The sequence below is a fragment of the Phascolarctos cinereus genome, unplaced genomic scaffold (genome assembly GCF_003287225.1).
Source record: "Phascolarctos cinereus isolate Bilbo 61053 unplaced genomic scaffold, phaCin_HiC Scaffold_5;HRSCAF=322, whole genome shotgun sequence".
NCBI classification, from domain to species: domain Eukaryota; kingdom Metazoa; phylum Chordata; class Mammalia; order Diprotodontia; family Phascolarctidae; genus Phascolarctos; species Phascolarctos cinereus.
Genome location: NW_027555958.1, coordinates 465,162,185 through 465,184,966, shown reverse-complemented (window position 1 = coordinate 465,184,966; position 22,782 = coordinate 465,162,185). Strand labels below are relative to the sequence as shown.

Here is a 22,782-nt window from a genome sequence, read left to right as displayed (position 1 = left end):
CAAGGAGGATGATGGAGATGTTCAAATGCACTCTGCCATTGTTTCCTGGGTGGAGGGTGTCAGTCTGCTCCCCTGTGGCCCCACTCACCATCCCTGTAATACCCCAGACCAACGGGCCCCTTCCTAGTCACCCCTCCCCTATATATGCTAATTTCCCATTAGAGTGTAAGCTTCTTGCAGGAAAGGACCAGTTTTCCTCCTGTATTTATGTGAAATAAAGGCGCTGGATTAGGTGGTATCTAAAAACCTTCCAATGCTCAATGTATGATTAAAATTCTGCCTGACATTTACTATGCATGTGGCCGTGGGTAATTCGCTCAACTACCCCAAGCCTCAGTTTCCTCATCTGTAAAATTAGGGGTAGATGGCCTCTGAGGTCCCTGCCAGCTTGGTCCAGATCCCTCCTCGGTGCCAGGTGCTTGATCTGACCCTGGATAACACAAAGACGAGCAATTCTACTAGGGTGATGGTGGGGGAAGGGGAAGGGGAAGGGGAAGGAAGGGCATATACAGCACATACCCATGTCAGGCTGAATAATTGCAAAGTTCCTTTGCAACACTAAGAGTTTGGGATTCTGGAAATCATCCAGACATGAGACTAGAAAGACAGCTTGACTTTTTGGGTAGCTACCCCGAGCCCTCCAAGTCACATGCTCTGACAATGCGCTGAAGGGCCCTCATAGACAGCACGGCCTAGGGTTTCACCAGACAAAGGGAACCAATATGCTAAATATGCAGTGTTAACCCCAGAGGGAGACCCCAGCCCCAGCCCCAGGGCTACAGCAAGAAGTACGTGCCCCTTCTCTGAGCTAGAACAATGGAGAAAGGCCCCATTGATGGTGGAGGGGGTGCACCTCCCCTTGGCTCCGTGGGCTCTGGCAGCTTAGACTGTGGGGAAGGCAAGGCGGGATCCTTGCTTACTCAGCTTTCATTTCTAGGACGTTTAGCCAGCCCACGCTAAGTTGTTCTCCACTCCAAGAGAAGGCCAGCCAAGAGGAAGGAGACACGGCAGAGGCCTGGGTATCACCAGACATAACCAGAGCCAACCAAAGGCACAGCATAGCTCCAGGCCCTAAGAGTTTGTAAATCACTCTTCTCACATCTGTGCTGTGAGGGGCGGGGCTCGTCTACTTAACCACCGTTTTCATGTCATGGATCGAGACCAAGATCCTTAACCTGGGGTCTGGGAACTTTATTTTCTCTTAATTTTGATAACTGTATTTGGATATAATTAGCTTCCCTTATGACCCTATGCATTTTATTTTATGCCCTTATTTTAAAATATTATTCTGAGAAGGGGTTTATGAAACAAAAAAGTCACAGACCTGCTGGTCTAGAGCTGGAAAGGACTTCAGAAGTCATCGAGGCAGAGAATTAACAGAATTTGAGAGTCGGAAGGGACTTCAAAGGCATCTATTCCAAACCACTTCTTTTACAGATGAGTCCCAGTGGGGTCATGCAGCTTTCGCAAGGTCACACAGGGATCATGGGTCACTAGGTTTACTGTTGGAAGAGACCTAACAAGCTGTCAAGTCAAACCCTCTCCTTTTATAGATAATCATCATAATTGGTATTTAGACGACGCTTAGCCATTAGAAAAAAATAGAAAAAAAATCAGGGTTAGGGCTGTACAGTGCCTCAGGAAGGCAGCGGGCAAGTGTGTGTGTGTGTGTGTGTGTGTGTGTGTGTGTGTGTGTGTGTGTGTGTGGAGAACCAAAGAACACAGACCCCATTCCCCAAAACATGCTCTAACAAAGGGATAAAGATTAATGAACTCTGTGGAAGGCAGCCTCATGATAACACTGTTGAAAAGCCACAGTAGACTGGGTCAAAACCAGATTCCCATAAGCCCCACCGCTGTCTCTCCTCCTCATCACACTGGTGTGGCTCACTGAATTCCATTCAAGCTCCTCAAAGAGCTGGCTCCAACACACCTTTCCATTCATACACCATAGTCTTCCTAGACGTACAGGTGGTACAATGGAGTCCTGAGTTCAAATCCAGCCTCAGACATTTATCAGCTTTGTGACCCTGGACAAATCATTTAGCCCCTGCCTCAGTTTCCTCAGATGCAAAATGGGGATAGTAACAGCACAACAGATGACTATAGAGTAGGGTACAGTTCTGAAAAATAGTGTTAGGAACAAGCTAACATTCCCCCAAAATGTCATTTTTTTAAAAGTTATATTGGATGAAAAAAGAGTATCAAAGAAAGGATGAAACCCTTGCTTGGAATAGATGGGATGATGGTAACCGGCAGTAGAGATTGGGCGGTGCTGCTCTGTTTTTGCCCTTGCATTGAAAGACACGGAATGAAAGGGACTAGCTGGCAGGTGGAAACCAAGACTAAGTCAGTGCTAATAAGAGAGTATCTTACAGTCTTTGATGAAATCAAGTCACCTGGCCCAAATGAACTCCCTCCTCAGGTACCAAGGACCGGCAGGTGTGACTGAGTCCTTGGCTGGGGGCATTGGAAAGCTCATGGACGATGGGAAAGGCACTACAAAATTGAAAGAGAACAACTATTGCGTCAGTGTTCCAAAAAGGAAAGAGAACAGAGTCTGCAAACTGTAGGTCAGGGAGCCTGACTTTGGCTCCTGGGAAAACCTTAGAACAGAACATTAAAGAGATGGTCAACAAACATTTAGAAAGGGAAGCAGTGATTACAAAGCACTGCTCTGACATCATCAAGAATAGGTTATGTTGCAGGGCAGCTAGGTGGCACAGTGGATAGAGCACCGGCCCTGAATTCAGGAGGACCTGAGTTCAAATCCGGCCTCAGACACATAACACTAGCTGTGCGACCTTGGGCAAGTCACTTAACCCCATTGCCTAGCCAGAAAAAAAAAGAAAAAGAATAGGTTATGTCAAACCAGCCTCGTTTCCCTTTGCGATGGGATCACTAAGCTAGTAGGCAAGGGGAATGATGCGGATAAAATTTACAAATGAGATTCACACAGATAAGTCTAAGAAAACAATGTACATGCCTTAATTTTAAAAAATACTTTATTGTTTAAAAAAATGCTGACCATCATCTGAGCCTTCAGCAAGTCAGAATATTTCCACTGGTGGTGGGTCTTGCCTCTATGATAGCAGCTAATGGATGAGAGGGGTGGCTGCTGAAGGTTGGGGTGGCTGAGGCAATTTCTTCAATAAGACAACAATGGAGTTCCGATGCATAGGTCGACTCTTCCTCTCACTTGAACAATTAAAGACCATTATAGGGTTACTGATTGGCCTAATTTCAGTATTGTTGTATCTCAGGAAAAAGGGAGGGTCAAAGAAAGGGAGAGAGACAGGGAACGGCTGGTGGGTGTAGAAGTCAGAATACACACACCATTTACCAATTAAGTTCTCCATCTTATATGGGCCTGGTTCACAGCATCCCAAAACAACTACAATAGTAATATCAAAGATCACTGATTACAGATGACTGCAACAGAAATAATGATAATGGAAAAAGTTGAAACATTAAGAGAATTACCAAAATGTGATACAGAGCTGTGATATGAGCACATGCTGCTGGAAAAATGGCACCAATAGACTTGCTTGAAGCCAGGTTGCCTTACTTTCAATTTGTGAAAAATACAATTATTTGCAAAGCACAATAAAATGAGGTATGCCTGTATTTCCATTTTGCAGATGAGGAAACTCCCTCCTTCTGTCTCTCTGTCTCACTCTGCAGCTCTGTCTCTCCTCCCTCTTTTTCTCCCTCCTGTTATCTCTCTGACTTTCTCTGCATCTCTGTCTCTCCCCCCATTCTCCCTCTCTTCCTCCTTCCTTTTATCTCTGTCTTGCTCTGCATTTGTCTCTCTCCCTCTCTTTTTCCCTATCTCTGCCTCTCTATTATTATGTGTGCCACCCCCACATAATGAACACTGTGTAATTATCCACTGGAATTCTCCTTGAATGCTTTCAGCTCCCCATCTATAATGTGAGATTTGTTGAGTGTGAGAGGTGACCAGAGACAGGAGAATTTGGCTCTTCCAGCCCCCAGATTGCCAGAGCCAGCCCAAGTGGGATTGGGAAATCCTCCTTATCTTATCTTTCCCCATTCCCTCCATGGTCCTCCCACTCTCCACCGCTGCTGGTTCTAGGGCTGCTGGGATCAGGCTCAGTGTGAGGGGGCTGAAAATGGGCTGTCACTCCCATTAACTAGAAGAGTCCTGGCTGGACCCCCATCTCACCCACTCTGTCCCTAGAGCACAAAGTGTTGAAAGTCATTCTTGAGTTTATCATGAATTGCAGAGGGAAAAAAAGAGACATCCTTTGGAGGACTTAGTCAGATTCCAACTACACTTCTTCACTTTTGCTGGAACTGGGTCGTCGATGAGGCAGGGTGAAGTCACAAAGGCTGGCTACTCTAGCCTTTAATAGAGCAGAGTGCCAAAGGTATACAGAGGAAAATGAGGGAGATGGGTTAAGCTGGCTCTGTTTAAGAGGAAGCAGTGTTGCCCGATGGTTAAGGAGTGGGTAGTACAGAAAAATCCATGTCTCTGACTCTATATCTATTATACACCATTAGCCTTTGGTTAGCAACAATAATTAGTGAAAGCAGAAGGTACCCACTTCTTCCTGCTACCGCCACTGTCCTCCTCCTGGGCTCACACTGACTCCCATTTCCCCCTGCTCTGGAACCATCTTCCCTGAGGAGGCCTCAGAATATCCTTAGGTTTTTCTTTTCTTTCAGGAACGTGGGATCCCAGAGTTTCCCCACCCATCAACTGAATTCATTCAGTCAATAAACATTTATTAAGCCCCTATTATGTGCAAGGCTCTGTGTTATACAATGGAATTTAGCCTGGAAGGATGATTTTAAGGTACATTTTTCATGACTTGTCCTGGTGGATATTTGTGTGCTTCTTGTCATGGGTGCAAAAGAGGACTCATTATCTTTCCTTCCAAACCTACCCCTATTCCTAACTTCCTTTTATCTGTCAAGGGCACCCCTGGGCTCCTTCGAGCCAACATTTTCACAACTCTGGAGTCACCCTCAGCTCATCACTTTCCTTCCCCCATGGTTCTAATTAGTCACCATTAATCTTGCTGATTCTACTCCCACAACCTGTCTTGCCTCCGGCCCTTCTCTCCACTCACATCCCAACAACCCCCTACTTCGGGCTCTCATCGCCTTCCAACTGGACTTCGGTAAGAGCTTCCCAGCTGGCCTCCAGTCTCTTCCCACTCCAATGCATTCCCTATGGTCTACACAGTTAGCGCTGGGATATCCCTAAGGCACAGTGTGGCCAGGCTACCCCTGCTCTGGAAGCTCTGGGGGCTCCCTAGGGCCTCTGGACCAAACGGTTTTATTGGGTATTTAAAGCCTTTGGGACCTTAGCTCCAGCCTGTCTTTCAAGGCTCATCTGACTTTATTTCCCTCGACATTTTCTTAAATGGACTTCTTGCTGTCCCTCAGGAATGACATTTCACCTCTCACCCATTTCAGTCTTTTGCATGGGCTGTTTCCCCCGCCATGATTATTTCCCTTTTTCTTCTCTATCTCTTCTTATCCCAAGCTTCCTTCAAAGCTCAGAGTCGCCTCCAGAGGCAGCAAGATGGTGCCATGAATAGAGCACCAGACCTTGGGTCAAGAAGACCTGAGTTCAAATCCAGCCCCAGACACTTAGCTGTGTGACCCTGGGCAGTCACTTAACCTCTGTTTGCCTCAGTGTCCTCAAACGTAAAATGGGGTAACAACAGTACCTATTTCACAGGTAGTTATGAGAATCAAATGAAATAATATTTATAATAATAGTGCCTGACACATAGTAGGTGCTATACAAATGCTTATTCTGCCCAACCTCCCCATTCCTTTTCTCCCAGGGAAAGTATCAACTCCTCTTTGAAGTCCTTGTGGATGTTCCCAGCTATTAGACCCCGTCCTCACAAAGTATTATATATGTGTCTATATCTGTAAGCATCTGTGTATGCATGTATACACCATGTATATGTGTATGTATGCATACATATGTAATTGTGTATATATATAGCCACATATGTCTATTTTATATACTTATGTACATATGTAACAGTTTAATATCTACTTACACTTACATTTATTCATTTATTTTTAACTATTTATTCATTCATTTGTTTGTTTATTTATCTATCTTTGAGTACAGGTTGGATGGCCACTTCCTGGGTAAGATGTCGAGATGGGGACTGGAGGTCCTTTTGAACTCTGAGATTCAGCGGACAGTCATTAGAAAACTCTGCTGAATCTCCTCATAAATTGTTGGAGCCTCCCAGATCCAGCTTCAATGTTCCTCCACAAATTCCACCTCGATTTTCCGAGTGAGATGTAATCTCTTCTTATCTGATTTTATGACGGGTATCTCTCCTAGGCAATTATTATACGGTTTAGTTTGTGTTCTACTGATCTACCAATGCCAATTAAATTGGCACCGAGCATTGTGTTTGGGACCAGGGGTGAGACCAGATGTAGATGAGACAAGGTCCCCGCTTGTACAAAGATACAATTTTACTGCTACTGCACTGTGAACTGCAAGAGGGCAAGAAACACGTCTCACTCACTTTTATTCCACAATGGCTCCTACCCAGGAGGAACATAGGAATGAATGAAGCCTTTGTCCAGGATAATTAGGTTGTGTGAATCAATAACAACAGGTCACCCATCATATCACCAAAAACAATTGCTTTTTTTTGGCCAGACCTATGATTTCATTGGAATGGGGAACTCCTAGTGAGGAAATCCCCTTTCCTAATGTAAATTGGCAATGTTTTTCAGTTTCTGTCTTAGGTCATTATCTGGAGGACTGAGGATAAGTGACTCGTCCAGGGTCATTAAGTTATCATGAGTTAGAGGGAGGACTCAAACGCAGGTCTTCCTGACACTGAGGCCAGCTGCCTTTCCAATGTCCCATACTTCTACTCATCCAAGATGATAAAATATGGGAACAGTCAATGTTGGGGCAGGAGGAACAGAAAGAAATGTACAGCGATATATTATTGGTAGAGCTGTGAACGGGTCCAATCACTCTCAAAAACAATTTTAAATTATTCAAGAAAAACTACTGAACTGCTTATACCCCTTGACCTAGAGATCCCCAGAGTTGGGTATATGGCCCCAAATATGCCAAAATATTCATGGCATCACTTTTTTGTGAAATCAAAAAACTGAAAAGTAGATAACCATCAGTCACTTAACTAGCTGTGTGACCCTGGGCAAGTCACTTAACCCTACTTACCTCAGCTAGGTGGTGCAGTGGATGGAGCAATGGACTGAGAATCAGGAAGACTGATCTTCATGAGTTCAAATTCAGCCTCAGACACTTACTAGCTGTGTAACCTTTGGGAAGTCACTTAACCCAGTTTGCCTCAGTTTCTCCATCTGTAAAATGAGCTGGAGAAGGAAATGGCAAACCCCTCCAATATCTCTGCCAAGAAAATCCCCAAAAGGGATCATGAAGAGTCAGACAAGACTGAAAACAACTGAACAGCAACAGTAACAATAAGAAAAAGGTGCCCACCAACAGAATGACGTACTCATAGTATGTGATTACAATGGAATATTATTGTTCTACGAGAAATAGTGATGAGGAATGTAGAAAATACAGAGAGACTTATATGAACCGATGCCGAGTGAAGCAAACAGGAATAACACACGAAATGACTAAAATAATGTAAATGGTAAACACGCAGAAAAGAAGCCACAGGTGGGCTTACTGTAATGATCCATCCTGATTCTAGAGAATAAACAATGAAACCCTCCACCCACCTTTCCATCAACAGGTGAGGGTCTGCAGGTATGGAATGCTGTATATACACAGATAGACATATTCACTGGGTTGCTTTTTCTTAACTGTTTTTCTTAAGGCTACAATTGAAGTTGGGGGGAAGAAGACTATATATCTAGATATGACTATAGTATAATAATAGCTGGCATTTATATAGGACTTCAATATTTGCAACATGCTTTATTTACATGATCTCATTTTAACTTCATTTAAATTGTGAGGTTAAAATGAGACCACGTGACTTTAAACTGTATACCGGTTGGTACTGGCCACTCTATAGGGTGGTGGATCAATGAAATAGGTTAAACATGCAAGAAACAGTAGTCAATGACTATAGTAATTTATTTTTTGATAAACCCAAAGACCCCAGCTTCTGGGATAAGAACCCACTCTTTGAAAAAAACTGCTGGGAAAACTGGAAAAGAGTATGGCAGAAATCAGGCATAGACCAAAATCACACACCATATACCAAAATAAAGTCAAAATGGGTTCATGATTTAGATATAAAGGCTGATACTATAAGCAAACTGGGAGAGCAAGGAATAGTTTACCTATCAGATCTATGGAGAACAGAAGACATTCATGACTAAACAGGAGATAGAGAACATTATGAAAGGCAAAATGGATCATTCTGATTACATTAAATTGAAAAGGTTTTGCACAAACAAAGCCAATGCAGCAAAGATTAGAAGGAAGGCAGAAAATTGGGAAAGTCTCTCTGATAAGGGCCTCATTTCTAAAATATACAGAAAATTAAGTCAAATTTATAAGAATACAATCCATTGCCCAATTGATAAATGGTCAAAGGATATGAACAGACAGTTCTCAGATGAAGAAATTAAAGCCATCTATAGTCATATGAAAAAATGCTCTAAATCGTTATTGATTAGAGAAATGCAAATCAAAACAACATCACACCTATCAGATTGGCCAACATGACAAAACAGGAAAATGTTAAATGTTGGAGAGGATGTGGGAAAATTGGAACACTAATGCATTGTTGGTGGAGTTGTGAAATGATCCAACCATTTTGGAGAACAATTTGGAACTATGCCCAAAGGGCTGTAAAAATGTGAATGTCCTTTGACCCAGCAATAGCACTCCTAGGGCTATATCCCAAAGAGATCATACAAATGGGAAAAGGACCCACATGTACAAAAATATTCGTAGCAGCTCTTTTTGTGGTGGCAAAGAATTGGAAATTGAGAGGATGCCCATCCATTGGGGAATGGCTGAGCAAGTTGTGGTATATGAATGTCATGGAATACTATTGGGCTATAAGAAATGATGAACAGGCTGACTTCAGGAAAACCTGAAAAGACTTGTATGGTCTGATGCTGAGTGAAGTGAGCAGAACCAAGAGAATGTTGTACACAATAACTGCTATGTTGTGCGATGACTAATATTGATAAACTCAACTTTTCCCAGCAATACAAGGATCTAAGACATCTCCAGAGGCCTCGTGATGGAAAATGCTATCCACAGCCAAAGAAAGAACTATGGAAGTTGAATTGCTATTTTTTTTTCTCCTCTGTTGAGTTTTGTTTCCTCTTTCTGGTGGTTCCTCCTATTGGTTTTAATTTTTACTTACAACATCACTAAGGTGAAAATATGTTTAATAGGAATGTAAATGTATAGCCTATATCAAATTGTGCACCATCTTGGGGAAGGTGGTGGGGAGGAAGGGGGAGAAAAATTTTAAACTCAAAAGCATATGGAAGTGATTATTGATAAATCAAAGTAAATTAATAAAATTTAAAAAATTAAGAAAATGAGACCAAGTGTTATTTGCATTATTATACCCATTTTACAAACAAGAAAAATGAGTCTCAGAGAAGTTGTGACCCTGCCCAGGATCACATAGTCTGAGGCAGCATTTGAACCTGATTTTTCCTGACTCCAAGAACAGTATTTTATCCACTAAACCATAGTGCCCCTATGCAAAAACAAAAACAAAAATCAGTAAGACTTATTTTAATTAATAATAATAATAACAGATTTCTCTAGCATTTTCTTCACCACAATTCTGCCGAGGGAGGTTTTAAAGATGTATAAACTGAGGCTGAGAGAGAAAGCTTCTTGCCTAAGGTCACACAGCTGGCAGGTGGCAGAGCTGAGACCCGGTATCTCACATAGTCTCTCGTCAGTGTTGCCTTTCAGGTCACAGCACAGCCTAGAAATTCAAAGACATTCCCAACAGACGCCATGATATCCCTCGCCTCCCTCTGTGGCCTCATACATGGCCATCCCCTGGTGTAGCTGTCATCACCTCATGCCTGGACTTTTGCAGTGGGGAGGGGGAAGGGAGGAGGGTCGTCTTCCCGCCCCACGTCTCTCCCCGTTCCTGTCCATCTTCTGCTTGGGTCCCAAAGTGAGTTTTCTAAAGCACAGGTCTGACCACGTTGCTCCCTTACTCAATAAACTCTCACGGCTCCCTGTCAAGTGTAAAGCGCTCTGTTTGGCATTCCCAGCTCTTCACTACCTGCTCAGCCTTGTCATGTATTACTCCCTATCACACGCTGGATGCCTCTGTGGTTTTGCTCACCGACAACGCAGCATCCCACCTCCTTGCCTTTGCTAGCATTTGCTTCCTCCTTGATGCCATCTTCCAGAATTCCTACTTTTTCCTAAGCTTGGCTTCAGCTCCTCCAGGAGTCTTTTGTGCTCCCACCCATCTACTGGTACCTTCTCAGCAAGGATGGCCTCATATTTACTCTATGTGTATTTGTATACACTTATATCTCTACATGGGGTTCCCCCATTAAATGCTAGATCACCAAGGGCAGGGAGGCTTTCCATTTTGTCTCTTTCTCCAGCACCTAGCCCGGTGTTTGGTCCATAATGAGCAATTCATCAACGTTTATGGTTAAACACAACTAGCATCTAGGTAGTGCTTTTAAGGTTTGCAAAGTGCTTTACAGGTATCATCTTATTTGATACAACAACCTTGGGAGGCAGGTGCTATTATTATCCCATTTTACAGCAAAGAAAATGAGGCAGAGAGAAGTCAAATGACTTGTCCAAGGTGACACAACCAGGAAGTTTCTGAGGACGGATTTAAATTCAGGTCCTCCTGACTCCAGATCCAGTGCTCTATCCTCTGTACCACCTACTTGCTGTGTCTCACTCTTCATGACCCCCTTTGGGATTTTTTTGGCAAAGATACTGAAGTAGCTTGCCACTTTCTTCTCCAGCTCATTTTACAGATGAGGAACTGAGGCAAACAGTGAAGTGACTTGCCCAGGGTCACACAGCAAGTGAGTGTCTGAAGTCAGATTTGAACTCGGGAAGATGAGTCTTCCTGACTCCAGGCCTGGCACTCTATGCATGAGAGCACCACCCAGCTGCCTCCCACCTACTTGTGCCTTATTGATTAACCAACTCCTTGATTGAGATTAGCTTCAAAGTGTAAAGACAGTCGAAAGGCAGACGTCAGTTAATTTGTCGATGAGAACTTCCAGGATGAGAAGACTCTGGCACAAAAATGGTGTGCCATGGAGGGAGTCACCAGCCCTTGGCCTAAGGCCAAGTCTGGAAGCTTATGGATTTACATACTTAACCACAGAAATCCAACCTGGGATCCAAATTATCAGCAGCAATTGAAGCAAGGATTAACAGGAACAAATATTGTACCCGGGTGGGAAGGCATTTTAAACATGAATAATTTTTCAGAAGAGTTTTAATCTTTGTTTAAATTAAAACTTCAAAAAGATTTTACTTATCAACCAACCCCATGAGCAATTCAAAAAAGGCAATTAGCTTTAAGGAACGAGAGGCAGAGTGACCACACTTCTGACCTGCCTTAAGACCAATCAGCATTTTCTCCCCATGCATAGAGAAAGGCAATTAGTATGGGGTGACTGTAAAGCCCTTTCCACTGTTACAATTAACTGGCTGATGAAGTATCAGAAAGGCTTGGCCGAGGGCCAATGTTTATTTTTTACTCCTTGCATGTTTTATTAATGGAATTCCACGGGGCCTCTGGGAACATACAGAATGGTATTAAAATATCCCAGGTTGGAATCCAATGGCCTCCATCAGGAAATGGAGTCAGTGCTGCATGGCCTGATTCAGGCTTGGGCTTGGTCCAAACACACTCTAGCCAGGGCAGCCATCTTAACCTAGAAGGCCACGCACCCAGTAGGCATGTATATTTGTAATGGAATGGGGTTCGATAATTTCCAGTGAATTCTATTCAGGATATTAGCAAAGGACTTGAAAATCAGGACAATGTGAGTTGGAATCCCTCCTCAGACACTAGCTAGATGAGGCCCCTCATGCCCAGAAGGGCTGCATTTGAGTTTAAGTAAATGAAATTTCCAGTGAGTATAAACCATAAAGATGAGTTTAACATATTACTATCAAGGTTAAACCCAGATGACACTGGAAACCAGAAAAAATATTGGAGTAAAGTAGGGGTTCTCAAATGTTGTGATCTAAGACCCCTTGGTATTCTTTTTTAAAAATAATATTTTGTTTTGTCCCCAATTTCATGTAAAGACCATTTTCAACATTCATTTAAATAGTTTTTGACTTGTAACCACTCCATACTCTTAACAATTATTGAGGGCCTCCCCCAAAATCTTGTATTTATTTGGGTTCTATCAATTTCTACCATATTCCAAATTGAAATGCCTTAGCATTATTGTAAACACAGTTTTGACCTTGTGGATGCCCTAAAAGGGTCTTGGGACACTGGCTTAAAGCAAAATACAGTTATTCCTTCCACATCATGACTTTCCTCACTGTATTTTCGATATATCACAAGTCAGCATAAGAAATCAAGTGGGGATTCTTTTGGAGTTTTGCAGACAACACAGAAAAAGTTGATAAACTCAGAAATGCATAAAATATACATGTAGTATTGTGTGATATCAACATATTTTATCTTTTAATATCATAAATATATATAATTTCTTTTCTAAAGTTAAAATAAGTAAAAAGTTAAAGCTTGCAAAAAGAACATGAAAGCCAGCAGATGACATACAAAGGCTAGAAATTTAGAGATATCACATTGACCTACATATAGCCTATGACCAAATATTTAACCCAAATTTTGCAACAAGGTACTGTAAACACCCCATAAAAGAAAAAGAAAAAATTCAGACTTCTTCTCTGGTACCAAGGGAGGGCCAAAAAATTTTACATGGATTTTCCAGATCGTAGCAGCACCATACCCCTGACCCCCACAATGAGGAAGGGATAACTGTAAATTCTTGGTAGATTCTTTAAAGTTTGAGCCTGGTTTGCCTGCAGTTGAGAATCTGACTACCAGATTCTTGTCATAATTTTAGGTCAAGGTCCAATACCTACCACCCTGGAAGACCTTGGTACTCAATCCTTGAGTCCTTGAATGGAACAGGAGGTCAGCATTTCTGCTGGCAAGATTCAATCTTGAATAAAAAGTATACGCAGAAAGAAGACCAGAGTATGCACTGAGTGGGGACACTTCGGAGCACTCGTAGCTGCCCCAGACTGTAGTCAGAAGCAAAGAGGTGGGTGGCTTGTTACAGTAGTTTTTCAACAACCCTGCCCACCCTGACATGTGGCCTCACCCTCCAAGGCGTCCCTCCCACCTGAAAACAACTGAGCCCCCATGTATCCCAACAGAGGTTTGACCTCCGTGCTGGTTATTTATTCATGACCTTGCTTTTTTGTAATTTTGCTTTGGAGTTATTTGTAGACTTGACCTATGCATGAGACAGAGCAGGGAATTCAAGTCAAAGCCTCTTCCAAGGAAAACTAACAGCTCTATCATGCCTCTGTGTTGTGAGTATGCCTTGTCCTTGTTAGATCAGTAACCTAAACACTAGTCTGGGGAATATGGCTCTTATCTCTTCTGTTCCCAGGATAGCATTGCTCCCCGGTGGAAGCACTGTGGTCTCTTTGTGACCGAGTAGGGACAGAAAGGATTCGGGAGCAGGACAACAGCTGGTCAGGTTACCCAGGCCAGCAGGTGGTGAAGGAACATAACCCGAAGCTAATCTGGGTAGCCACCTGCCTGAGAAGCCCCACCTGTGCCCACCAGGAGAAGGGACTGCTAGGGTAGTCAGTGACCTCCCAGCTGTTGTCATATAAAATCCAACAATTGGGCCAGGGTAAATGAAAGACAAGACCGTGAACAATGAAGACTGAGGTTAAGAAGCTGCGTCTCTTGAGAGGTAAATAAAATCTACATGCATGCCAGAGAAAACAGTCAAGGAACTGAAGAGACTGGACTGAAGAGAAACAAGAAATTCCCTCAGAGTCATTCCTGGTTCACACCAGACTTTTCCCTTAGGGCTTTCTGCATCTCAGCATCCACCCCCTCCTCTCCCCCCTCCTCTTCTTCCTCCTCATCCTAACTAGCATTTAAATAGTGATTTAAGGTTTACAAAGCACTTTACACATACTATCTCTTTTGATCCTCCTAACAGCCATTCACAACGGAGATGACGAAGACTGATGCAAACGCTGCCTTATGACCCTCACTGCCACAAAGGATGCTGGCAAAGCCAGAGCACTGAAACCATCACAGAACAGCTCTCACACCACAGGGGGGCTCAGTGTGAGGATTTCCAGGTCTCCAGGGAGGTCCCAGCACCTCATCCAGGCTCACTGGCCATCTCTCCTCAAAAAATACAGTTTTTTCAACTAGTCCACTGGAATTGCTTTTGGCTTTGAGAATTCAGATGCTGTGTCACAGAGACTCCCCAGGCAAAGAGAGACAGCCAGCTACTGACAGCGGTGGCTTCCTATCAGGGCAGGAGGTAGACACAGAAGACAGAAACACATCTGGCTGAGACATGAGCTCCCAGATCTAGAAGGAAGGCACACTCGCCTTTGTCCTTGGACCCTAGACAGCAAGCTCCACGCAGGAAGGACACACACACTTAAGAGGGCAATGGAATGGGAAATAAACTACTTACGAAGATCCAGGGCTGGCTGTGGGCGGGGGACCTAGAAATAAAGAAAAAAAAGAAAAGAAACATTTTAGCTTGAGTTAGCCAAGGATGCCCAAGAGGGGGGCATGGTCAATGCGTTATGAATCAAAGCCAGTCATTGCCCTGGAGTCCCATTCATTGGCTACTTCCATTCCATCATCCAAAGCCCCAAGAGTGGAGAATGTTGATTCCACAGCTACAGCTGTGGAATCTGATGAATGGCACAGGAAATGCCAACACCTGAGGCATTAAAGTGGGAATCATCCCGACAGGCAGAGGTGAACCATTGGGAATACTTAAGACCCTGGGCAGCTATTCCAATCAAATCCAACTATGGCCCTCCACCAAGTTTAAAGTCAATCTACCAAATCATAATTATTGGTCAATACCTCCTGGTTAAATTTTAGTTATTTGTTGGGGGGAGGGGAGCTCCCACTATTATTCTTAATGATAATAATAATAATAATAGCTAGTAGTTATATAGCACTTTAAGGTGTGCCAGGCATTGTGCTACCATTCTAGGAAAGGACATGTCAATCCATTGTCATAGGACTCCAATCATCATCCCTATGACTTCTTTGATCAAAACCCCCCTCCTTGGCCACTATTGTCTTAGATGTGTTATCTTTCCCTATCCAAATGTAAGGTTCTTGAGGACAGAGACCATAATACTTTTTGGATCTGTATCCCCAGGGCTTAGCACAGTGCCTGGCACATAGTAGGTGCTTAATAAAAATCTATTGATTGACCCTTAGCTGCAAGATTTGCATCTATTTTACATATATTTATATAGGTACAGGTTGTCTTCCTTGAAAAGTCTGGGTTCTCCTTGGTGGCAGGACCTATTTTACTCTTGCTTTTGTACACTCAGAATACAAAGTACCCAGTATCCAATAGGTGCTTAATAACAAATGCCTATTGATTGATGGCAGTTGGATATTAAAGAACCAGATGCAAAAGATGACATCTTACCAAACTTGACAAAGAGGACTCCAGTGGTGGACACAACTTTTTTGCCATTGCTTGCAACACACTGGAAGTAACCAGTGTCTGTAGTGTCCAGGTTCCGTATCCGCAAGCGAGAACCATAGTTAGTAGCTCGAAAGGAAATTCTCCGGGGCTCTTGGACCACAGGAGCATCATTTTTAAACCAGCGAATGGTTGGGGGTGGGTTTCCGGAGACTTTGCAGTGCAGTTCAGCAGTCTGGCCCAGAGATGTGGTGATGTTGTTCATGGGCTCATCCAGTGTCAGGAAGGAATCTGTGATGATAATACAGAGAGACAAAAGAAGGTGGTGAGAAGGGACATTGGCGAATATCTCAAGGATCAAGAGAACCCTGAAGCCAATCCCACTCTTGAAGAAATTCCCCCATCATTTTCAGTGGGCACTTGGGAGTAATAATTCTGCAAGAATGTCACTGCTCTGCTCAAGGAGCTTAAGTGGACTACCTGAAAGTTAGGATAAAAAAAAAGATCTTGATAAAATATTACAAGAAATTATTAATGAAAATTGCCCTGAAGTTCTAGAACAAGAGGATAAAGTAGAAAGATTTAAAACCCACTGTTCACCACCTGAAAGAGAAACCAGAAGGAAAACTTACAGGAATATCATAGCCAAGTTTCAAACAATTTAAATACATTTAATAAAAATAAATTAATAATAATTAATAAATAAATTTCAGGATCCTCTTTCCCTTCCTTCCTTCCTTCCTCCCTCCCTCCTTCCTTTCCTCTCTTCCTCTCTCCTTCCCTTCCTCCATTCCTTCCTTCCTCCCTTATCAACACTTAGTCTCTCATGACACGAATGTCAGAGCTCTGTGGCCCAGCCTTTCTGAGCCCCTTCAGTTCCAGTGCCTTCTATGAGCCAAGATGGCACAAGGAATGGACGGGTGGTTATGAAGTCGGGTAAACCTGGGTTTAGTTCCTAGCTCCCTCACATAGCCATGTGACTTTGGGTGAGAAGCTGAAGTACTCGATGAGCCTAGAAACTTTCTAAGACCCAAAGTTCCAGGTATATTGCTCATCTGTATTGTTGGAGAGGATTTCCACCCCTGGAATTCTGTCCTCCGATGGCCCATAGGCCAAGGCACCATTCAGTCAGTGAAAAGAACTCTGGATTTCCAATCTGAAGACCCAGGTCCAAATCCCAGCTCTGCTCTTTAAGACCTGCGCGACCTCTGCCAAGACTTGGTGAACCCCAAAGTCCTCAATGGTATAAAACAAAAGGGCTTGGACTAGGAGACCACTTGGGTTCTGCTCAACTTGGAACCATGAGGAGACCAGGGGTCCAGCCTAAGAGTCTACAAGGTGAATGATCTGCTAGAACCTGTTAAATACTTTAAGAAAAAAACACAGAAATTTTTTTTTAAAAAAGACTATTTGGTAAGAATCAGACGATCATCATAGAATGTAAGCTCCTTGAGGGCAGGAATGATTTCATTTTTGTCGGGGCCACTTGAGAAATGGCTGATCTCTTCTGAACATGGAATTCTCATCCATCAATGCACACGTCCCTGGGATGAGATAATACCGTAAGGGAAAAGGAAAGGATGAAAAACGCTCTCAGAGGGATCAGGATGCACGCTGCCAATCCCCTGGGAATTTTCCCTCCTGCCCCGGCTCACATGGCTTCTAGAAGGGGAGGGAGGGAGGCAATTAATAGTAACTCCACAGGTGCTTGTTAGGGGAAGCCAGGAAGTGGGCCAACTGCTAGGGTACAGTAACAGGGGCAGGCAAGATGGGATGGCAGAAGGCCAGAAGACCTGGGTTCAAGTAAAGGCTCTTACTTTTTACTACCTGTATCACTCTAGGCAAATCACCATTCCTCTGTGCCTCAGTTTTCTTATCTGTAAAATGAGGAGATTGGACTTAAGAGCCACTAAGGTCCCTTTCATCTCAGTCTATAAATCTATGAGCCAAGAGGGCAGAAGTAGGTGGAGCAGACCTCAGAGGTCATCCCATCCAGCTCCCTCATGTGACAGGGATGCTGCAGGACTTGTCCAAGGGGACATCTGGAGTAAGCACCAGAAGCAGAATTTGAATCCTGAGCCTCTCCCTCAAAGACAGTCTTTATTCCACGTCAAGATGGCTCCCTCTAAGCTAAGTGGCTTTAAGTGTTGGGAGCTGCAGAGGAGGCTTGGGACCAGATCTGGCATTCTCCCTGGCTCTCCTATCCCTCTCTGGCTACTACGGCAGGCGGGGTGTGGTCGCTAGGGTTTGCTTGGGCTGTGGTTTACTCTCTCTGGGACCGTCCCTGTCTGCCCAAAGCCTGTGCCAAGGCGCAGTATGCTCGAAGCCCTATCATTTTATGAGTCCCTGGCCTCAGAAACAGCCCAGGCCAACCCTTCATTTTGTGGAGGAGGAAAGGAAGATTCCAGGGTTCAAAGGCTTGGTCAGAGTCAGGAGCAGAGCACCTGGAAGGCCTGTGTAAACCCAAGACCATGTTAAGGGCACAAAGGCATTTCACAGGAAAGGCAGGGAGTGGTTGGTAGGAGGCAGCCTCCTGGAAAGGCACGACTGGAGGGCAGGGGAGCTTGGGAGCCGCGGCTGCGACTTTTCCTCTGATAAGGAAGAATGGTCCAATTTATTTGCAACCTGCAGCTGCTCTGTTGGGAGGGATGACAAGCCCCTGACCGGATGGGCTCTGGGTGGATGGAGCTGGGCAGAGTTCAGTGGACGAGGGATCGCCCTTTGCTTTAGAATCCAGACCACAGGATCACAGAGGCTTGGAGACAATGGGGAGCTAAGGCCAGCCCGAGGCCAAACCACGCTCCAGTAAGAATCTACTCTCTGGAGGCAGCTTGGTGGTGCAGTGGATAGAGCACCGGCCCTGAAGTCAGGAGTATCTGAGTTCAAATCCGACCTCAGACCAAACACTTGACACTTACTAGCTGTGTGATCCTGGGCAAGTCACTTAACCCCAATTGCCTTAAAAAAAAAAAAAGAATCCACTCTCTGACATCCCTGAGAAGAGCTCCTTCGCTGCCTCCTTACTCTGGATTTGACCCTCTGGGACTATTTCCTTCTCCTACTTTCTTAGAGACTTTGTGACCTTGGGCAAGTTGCTTGACCTCTTCCAGTCTCAGTCTCTTTATCTGTAAGATGAGAAGGTTGGATTTGGTGATCTCTGAGGTCCTTCCTAGATCTCAACCTCTGAGCCCTTGACTCTACTACTTTACGTTTTTATGTACTCTTGGGTCCAGAGCTAGAAGGCAGCTCAGAGGCCATCCAGTCCAACCCCTTGATTTTACAGATAAGTAAACCGAGGCTCAGCATCTCATCTTTTTTTCTTCTTCTTCTGTATGTCATGCTCGGTGTCTACTAGGCAATTTATCAGTGCTAGTGGAATGCCCTGAGGTTCATCAAATAATTCTCAGGTAAATGGAAAGAGAGCTGACTTATTCATGAAACCAATTCATCCAGACATGCTGTTCCATGAGAGCACAGCACAGTGGACAGAGAGTTATCCTCCGATCCAGGAAGCCTGTGTTCAAGCCCTACCTGGGGCACACAGGGACTCGGGGAGCCTGGGCAATTCACTTAACCTTTCATGGCTGTATTCAACTCTCTAAGACTCCTAAGACTCTGACAGCAAGCAGAGATCAAATCTGAAGTGCCAGAGGGAGTTTCTCGACTGAGAATCCCCTGTACCAATGTAGTCACAGGACGTCTTCTAATAGCAGCCCAGATGAAGCATGGCTAATGATCACAACATTGGCTGACCTAACACACTCCATTCTATCACCCCGGCAGACCCCAGAGTCACCAGACTTCGGAGCTGGAAGGCCACTAATCACTCCCTTGCCTAAACCATACTCAAGCCACACTCAAATAGGAGGTCCTCTCTCTAATATCCTGGATGGGTTTCACCCAGCCACTGCAAAAGACCTTCCATGAGGAGGAGCTCCCGACTTCCAGAAGCTGGCCACTCCATCTTGGAGTTATTTCCCTGATATCAAGCCTCAGTTTGCTTCTGCAATTTCTATGCCTTTGGGAGCTAAATAGAGCAAGTATAATCCCTCTCCCATGAGACCACCTTTTTTTTTTCCCAGCTAGGCAATGGGGTTAGGTGACTTGCCCAGGGTCACACAGCTAGTAAGTGTTATATGTCTGAGGCTGGATTTGAATTAAGGCCCTCCTGAATCCAGGGCCGGTGCTCTATCCACTGTGCCCCCTAGCTGCCCCAAGACCACCTTTAAAACCCCTGAAGGAAGCTCTCATGTCCAGGCCAGTAAGACCTGAGTTCAAATCCAGCCCCAGACACTTACTAGCTGGGTGACCTTGGCCAAGTCACTTAATTGCTCTTCTCTGATTCAGTTTTCTCATCATAATAAACTGCACCTACCTCCACACTGTTATAATGGTCTATAATGAGCTACCTTGTAAAAGTACTTTGCACATCATAAAGCGGTAAAAAAAAAACAAAACCAATGTGCATTGCTATCATTCTAGCCCATATGGAATTTACGATACACTAAGACCCCCAAAGCCAGTGGGCCACGGATAGCACTGCTGTCCTCTGCCCTTGGTGGACCACATCTGGAACTTGTGGCTCAAGGTGGGGGCCATGATTTAGGAGAGATAATCTGCCCATCGAATACATGAGGGACAATATGAATTTATAGCCATGGAACTTTAGAGACACTCTGTAGATCACAGAGCATTTTGATAGCATTTTTCATATACAAATTTCTCCCAATGGTCATGACTTAATTTCCAAAGAGCTCTCCCTTCTGCTCCCCTGTAAGGTATGTGTGTGTGGGGGGGGGGGGGACAGGCATAACTGAAATATGAAGGAGGTAAAGGTTAAAGGTTAACACCTCCCACGCCGCCTTCCTCTGCCTGACCCCACCAAGCTGGTGAGCCTGACAAGGAGCCAGCCACAATCAGAACTCACGGCTCTGGCCTGGGTATCCAAGGAGGCACATGCCAAGATCTTGGCCTCCCAACATGATGGATCCTTTTAAGAAAAGGGGGTGGCCTCCGCTGTGAAATAAAATGCTTAGCTAAGCAGAAATGAGCCCTGCCAGATGTACTTAGGTCATCCCAATTGACACAGAGAGAACATTCTGTTCACACCATCAACCTGAAGTCTCTTTCTGCCCCTTCACCATAAATACTTCTGACTCACTATCTCAGGAAATATTTTTTATCTTAATGAAGTCAATGCCGAGCATAATCTAAGTCAGCTTGCACATTCTTGAGCCGGGGCCATGAGATGCCTTCAATAAAAATCAGGCTAATGGTATGGGACTTCTGAATAACCACAGGGTGTGATCTGACATGATGGCTTTAATCCTGAGCCTGCACAAATGGGCAAAAGCCACCCGGCTGCCCGCTCGCTCCATGGCACTTGGCAGACTCATTGTTAGGATGTGGATAGCTCAGCATTAGTATCGATCTTCATGGAATCGTGCAGGGTGTCTACACTGGATGGACTCTTGGAGGTCAACTGGGTCATCCAGGATTCCAGAGAGAATTCCCTACAAAATTGTCATTTGCTCATCTGTAGAATTGGATGGGTTGGCCAAGAGGATCTCAGAGGTCTTTCCCAGCACTAAATCTAATGATCCTTGCTTCATCAGTGGCCATTGAGTCATTGCTTGAAAAAGTCATCCTAACCCTTGTGGTTGCCCATTTCACTTTTGGAGAGCTCTAGCTAGTAGAAAGGTTTTTTTTTTCCCTTAGAAATTAAGAAGACTTTCACACATTGGGTCGACCCCCTGTGATAAACTTACAGGAGGCCATGGAAAAGAGTTACACGGGATGGGCACACTTGAATGGACTGGGTGTTGAGAATTCTATGGGAGAAACCAACATGTACCTAGACAGTGAACTACATGAGCTAGAGAAAAGTCATCAGGATAAGGAATTCCTGGGTGAAGAAACTCCCTCCACCAAAACAGGTCAGCACCTCCTTTTATCCTCTTAGAGAGCTAACTAGAGCATGGAGAGGTTAAGTGATTTCCACAGGGACACAAAGCTAGTATGATTCAGAGGCAGGACTAGACCTCAGATCTTCCCAGCTCTCTTCTGGAACAGTTGCCTCTCACCAACTAATATGTAGTAGAGACCTCCAAGTAAAGACTGGCTGATGACATTAGTGTATTGTAGAGGGCTTCTTTGTTCTGGCTTGAATGGGACTGGATGGAATCAGAGAGTCCTTCTAAAATACGAGATTCTGAAGTTTGCACCTCAGTCCCTCAAACAAATAACACCAAGATGGGATTTCCAGAACTCTGGAGCTCACAGTGGAATCCCCCGCTTTGTGATGTTAAGGTGGGTTTGGTCATAATACATTAATGATGTGAACAACTCACAAGCCTGTGCCACTGGTCAGGGTGTCCTTTGTCCCCCCTCTCTAGCTTTGTCTGGTGGATTCCAGCCCTTCCTGATCCCTTCTTCCCCTCTTAGGGTCACACAGAACTTTGCTTCTGTCTCTCCAATGTGCTCATAACTTCCTCTTGGGTATCACAGTTCTCTTGGTTTGCATCTTCTCCCCCATTTGACTGTAACTGCTTGGAGGGCAGGCCTACATCATCTCATCCAACATCTCTAGGAGCCTAGCACACTCTGGACATTTCATAATTGTTTGTTTTCTTTGCCTTTGTGATATTGGTCAAGGCAACTCTATATGAGGGCATCTGTATCTGAAGGACCATAGGATTTTAGAAAAATACATGTGCTAAAACGCATATGACATTAATGCTGGACAAAATTCAGAGGCTATCTAATCCTCCTCCTTCATTTCTGCAGAAGAGGAAACATGAATCCCAGAGAAGGGAAGTGATTCACCCCTAAACTCCCTGGTAGCAAACTCCAGTGTCTGTCTACTACATCCCCCCCCTTTTCCAATACCACAAACCTTTAGTAATCTATCAATATCTAGTATTTATTAAAGGCTTGCTATATGTCAGGCACTATGCTAGGCACTGCATAATGGGTCCCTGCCCTCAAGGAGCTTACATGCTAATAGAGGAGACAACATGCACCCAAACAACCATATACTAGATACATACAGAGTGAATAGAAGGAAGTCTTAGAGGGGAAGGTACTAGTGGCTGGAGAGATTGGGAACGCCCTATAGAAGGTAGCCTTTGACCT

At 44.3% G+C, this 22,782-nt stretch overlaps 1 protein-coding gene across 1 annotated transcript in view; it reads right to left on the bottom strand.

Annotated features, from left to right (window-relative positions):
• ROR1 (receptor tyrosine kinase like orphan receptor 1) overlaps positions 1 to 22,782 on the bottom strand; it is a 375,033-nt gene that overhangs the window by 99,470 nt on the left and 252,781 nt on the right. Inside the window, exons 3-4 of the mRNA XM_020993141.2 lie at positions 15,652 to 15,939; positions 14,665 to 14,695 (exon numbers count right to left, since the gene is read on the bottom strand). Of these exons, the coding sequence (XP_020848800.1) occupies positions 14,665 to 14,695; positions 15,652 to 15,939 (319 nt within the window). The remainder of the gene's footprint in view (positions 1 to 14,664; positions 14,696 to 15,651; positions 15,940 to 22,782) is intronic.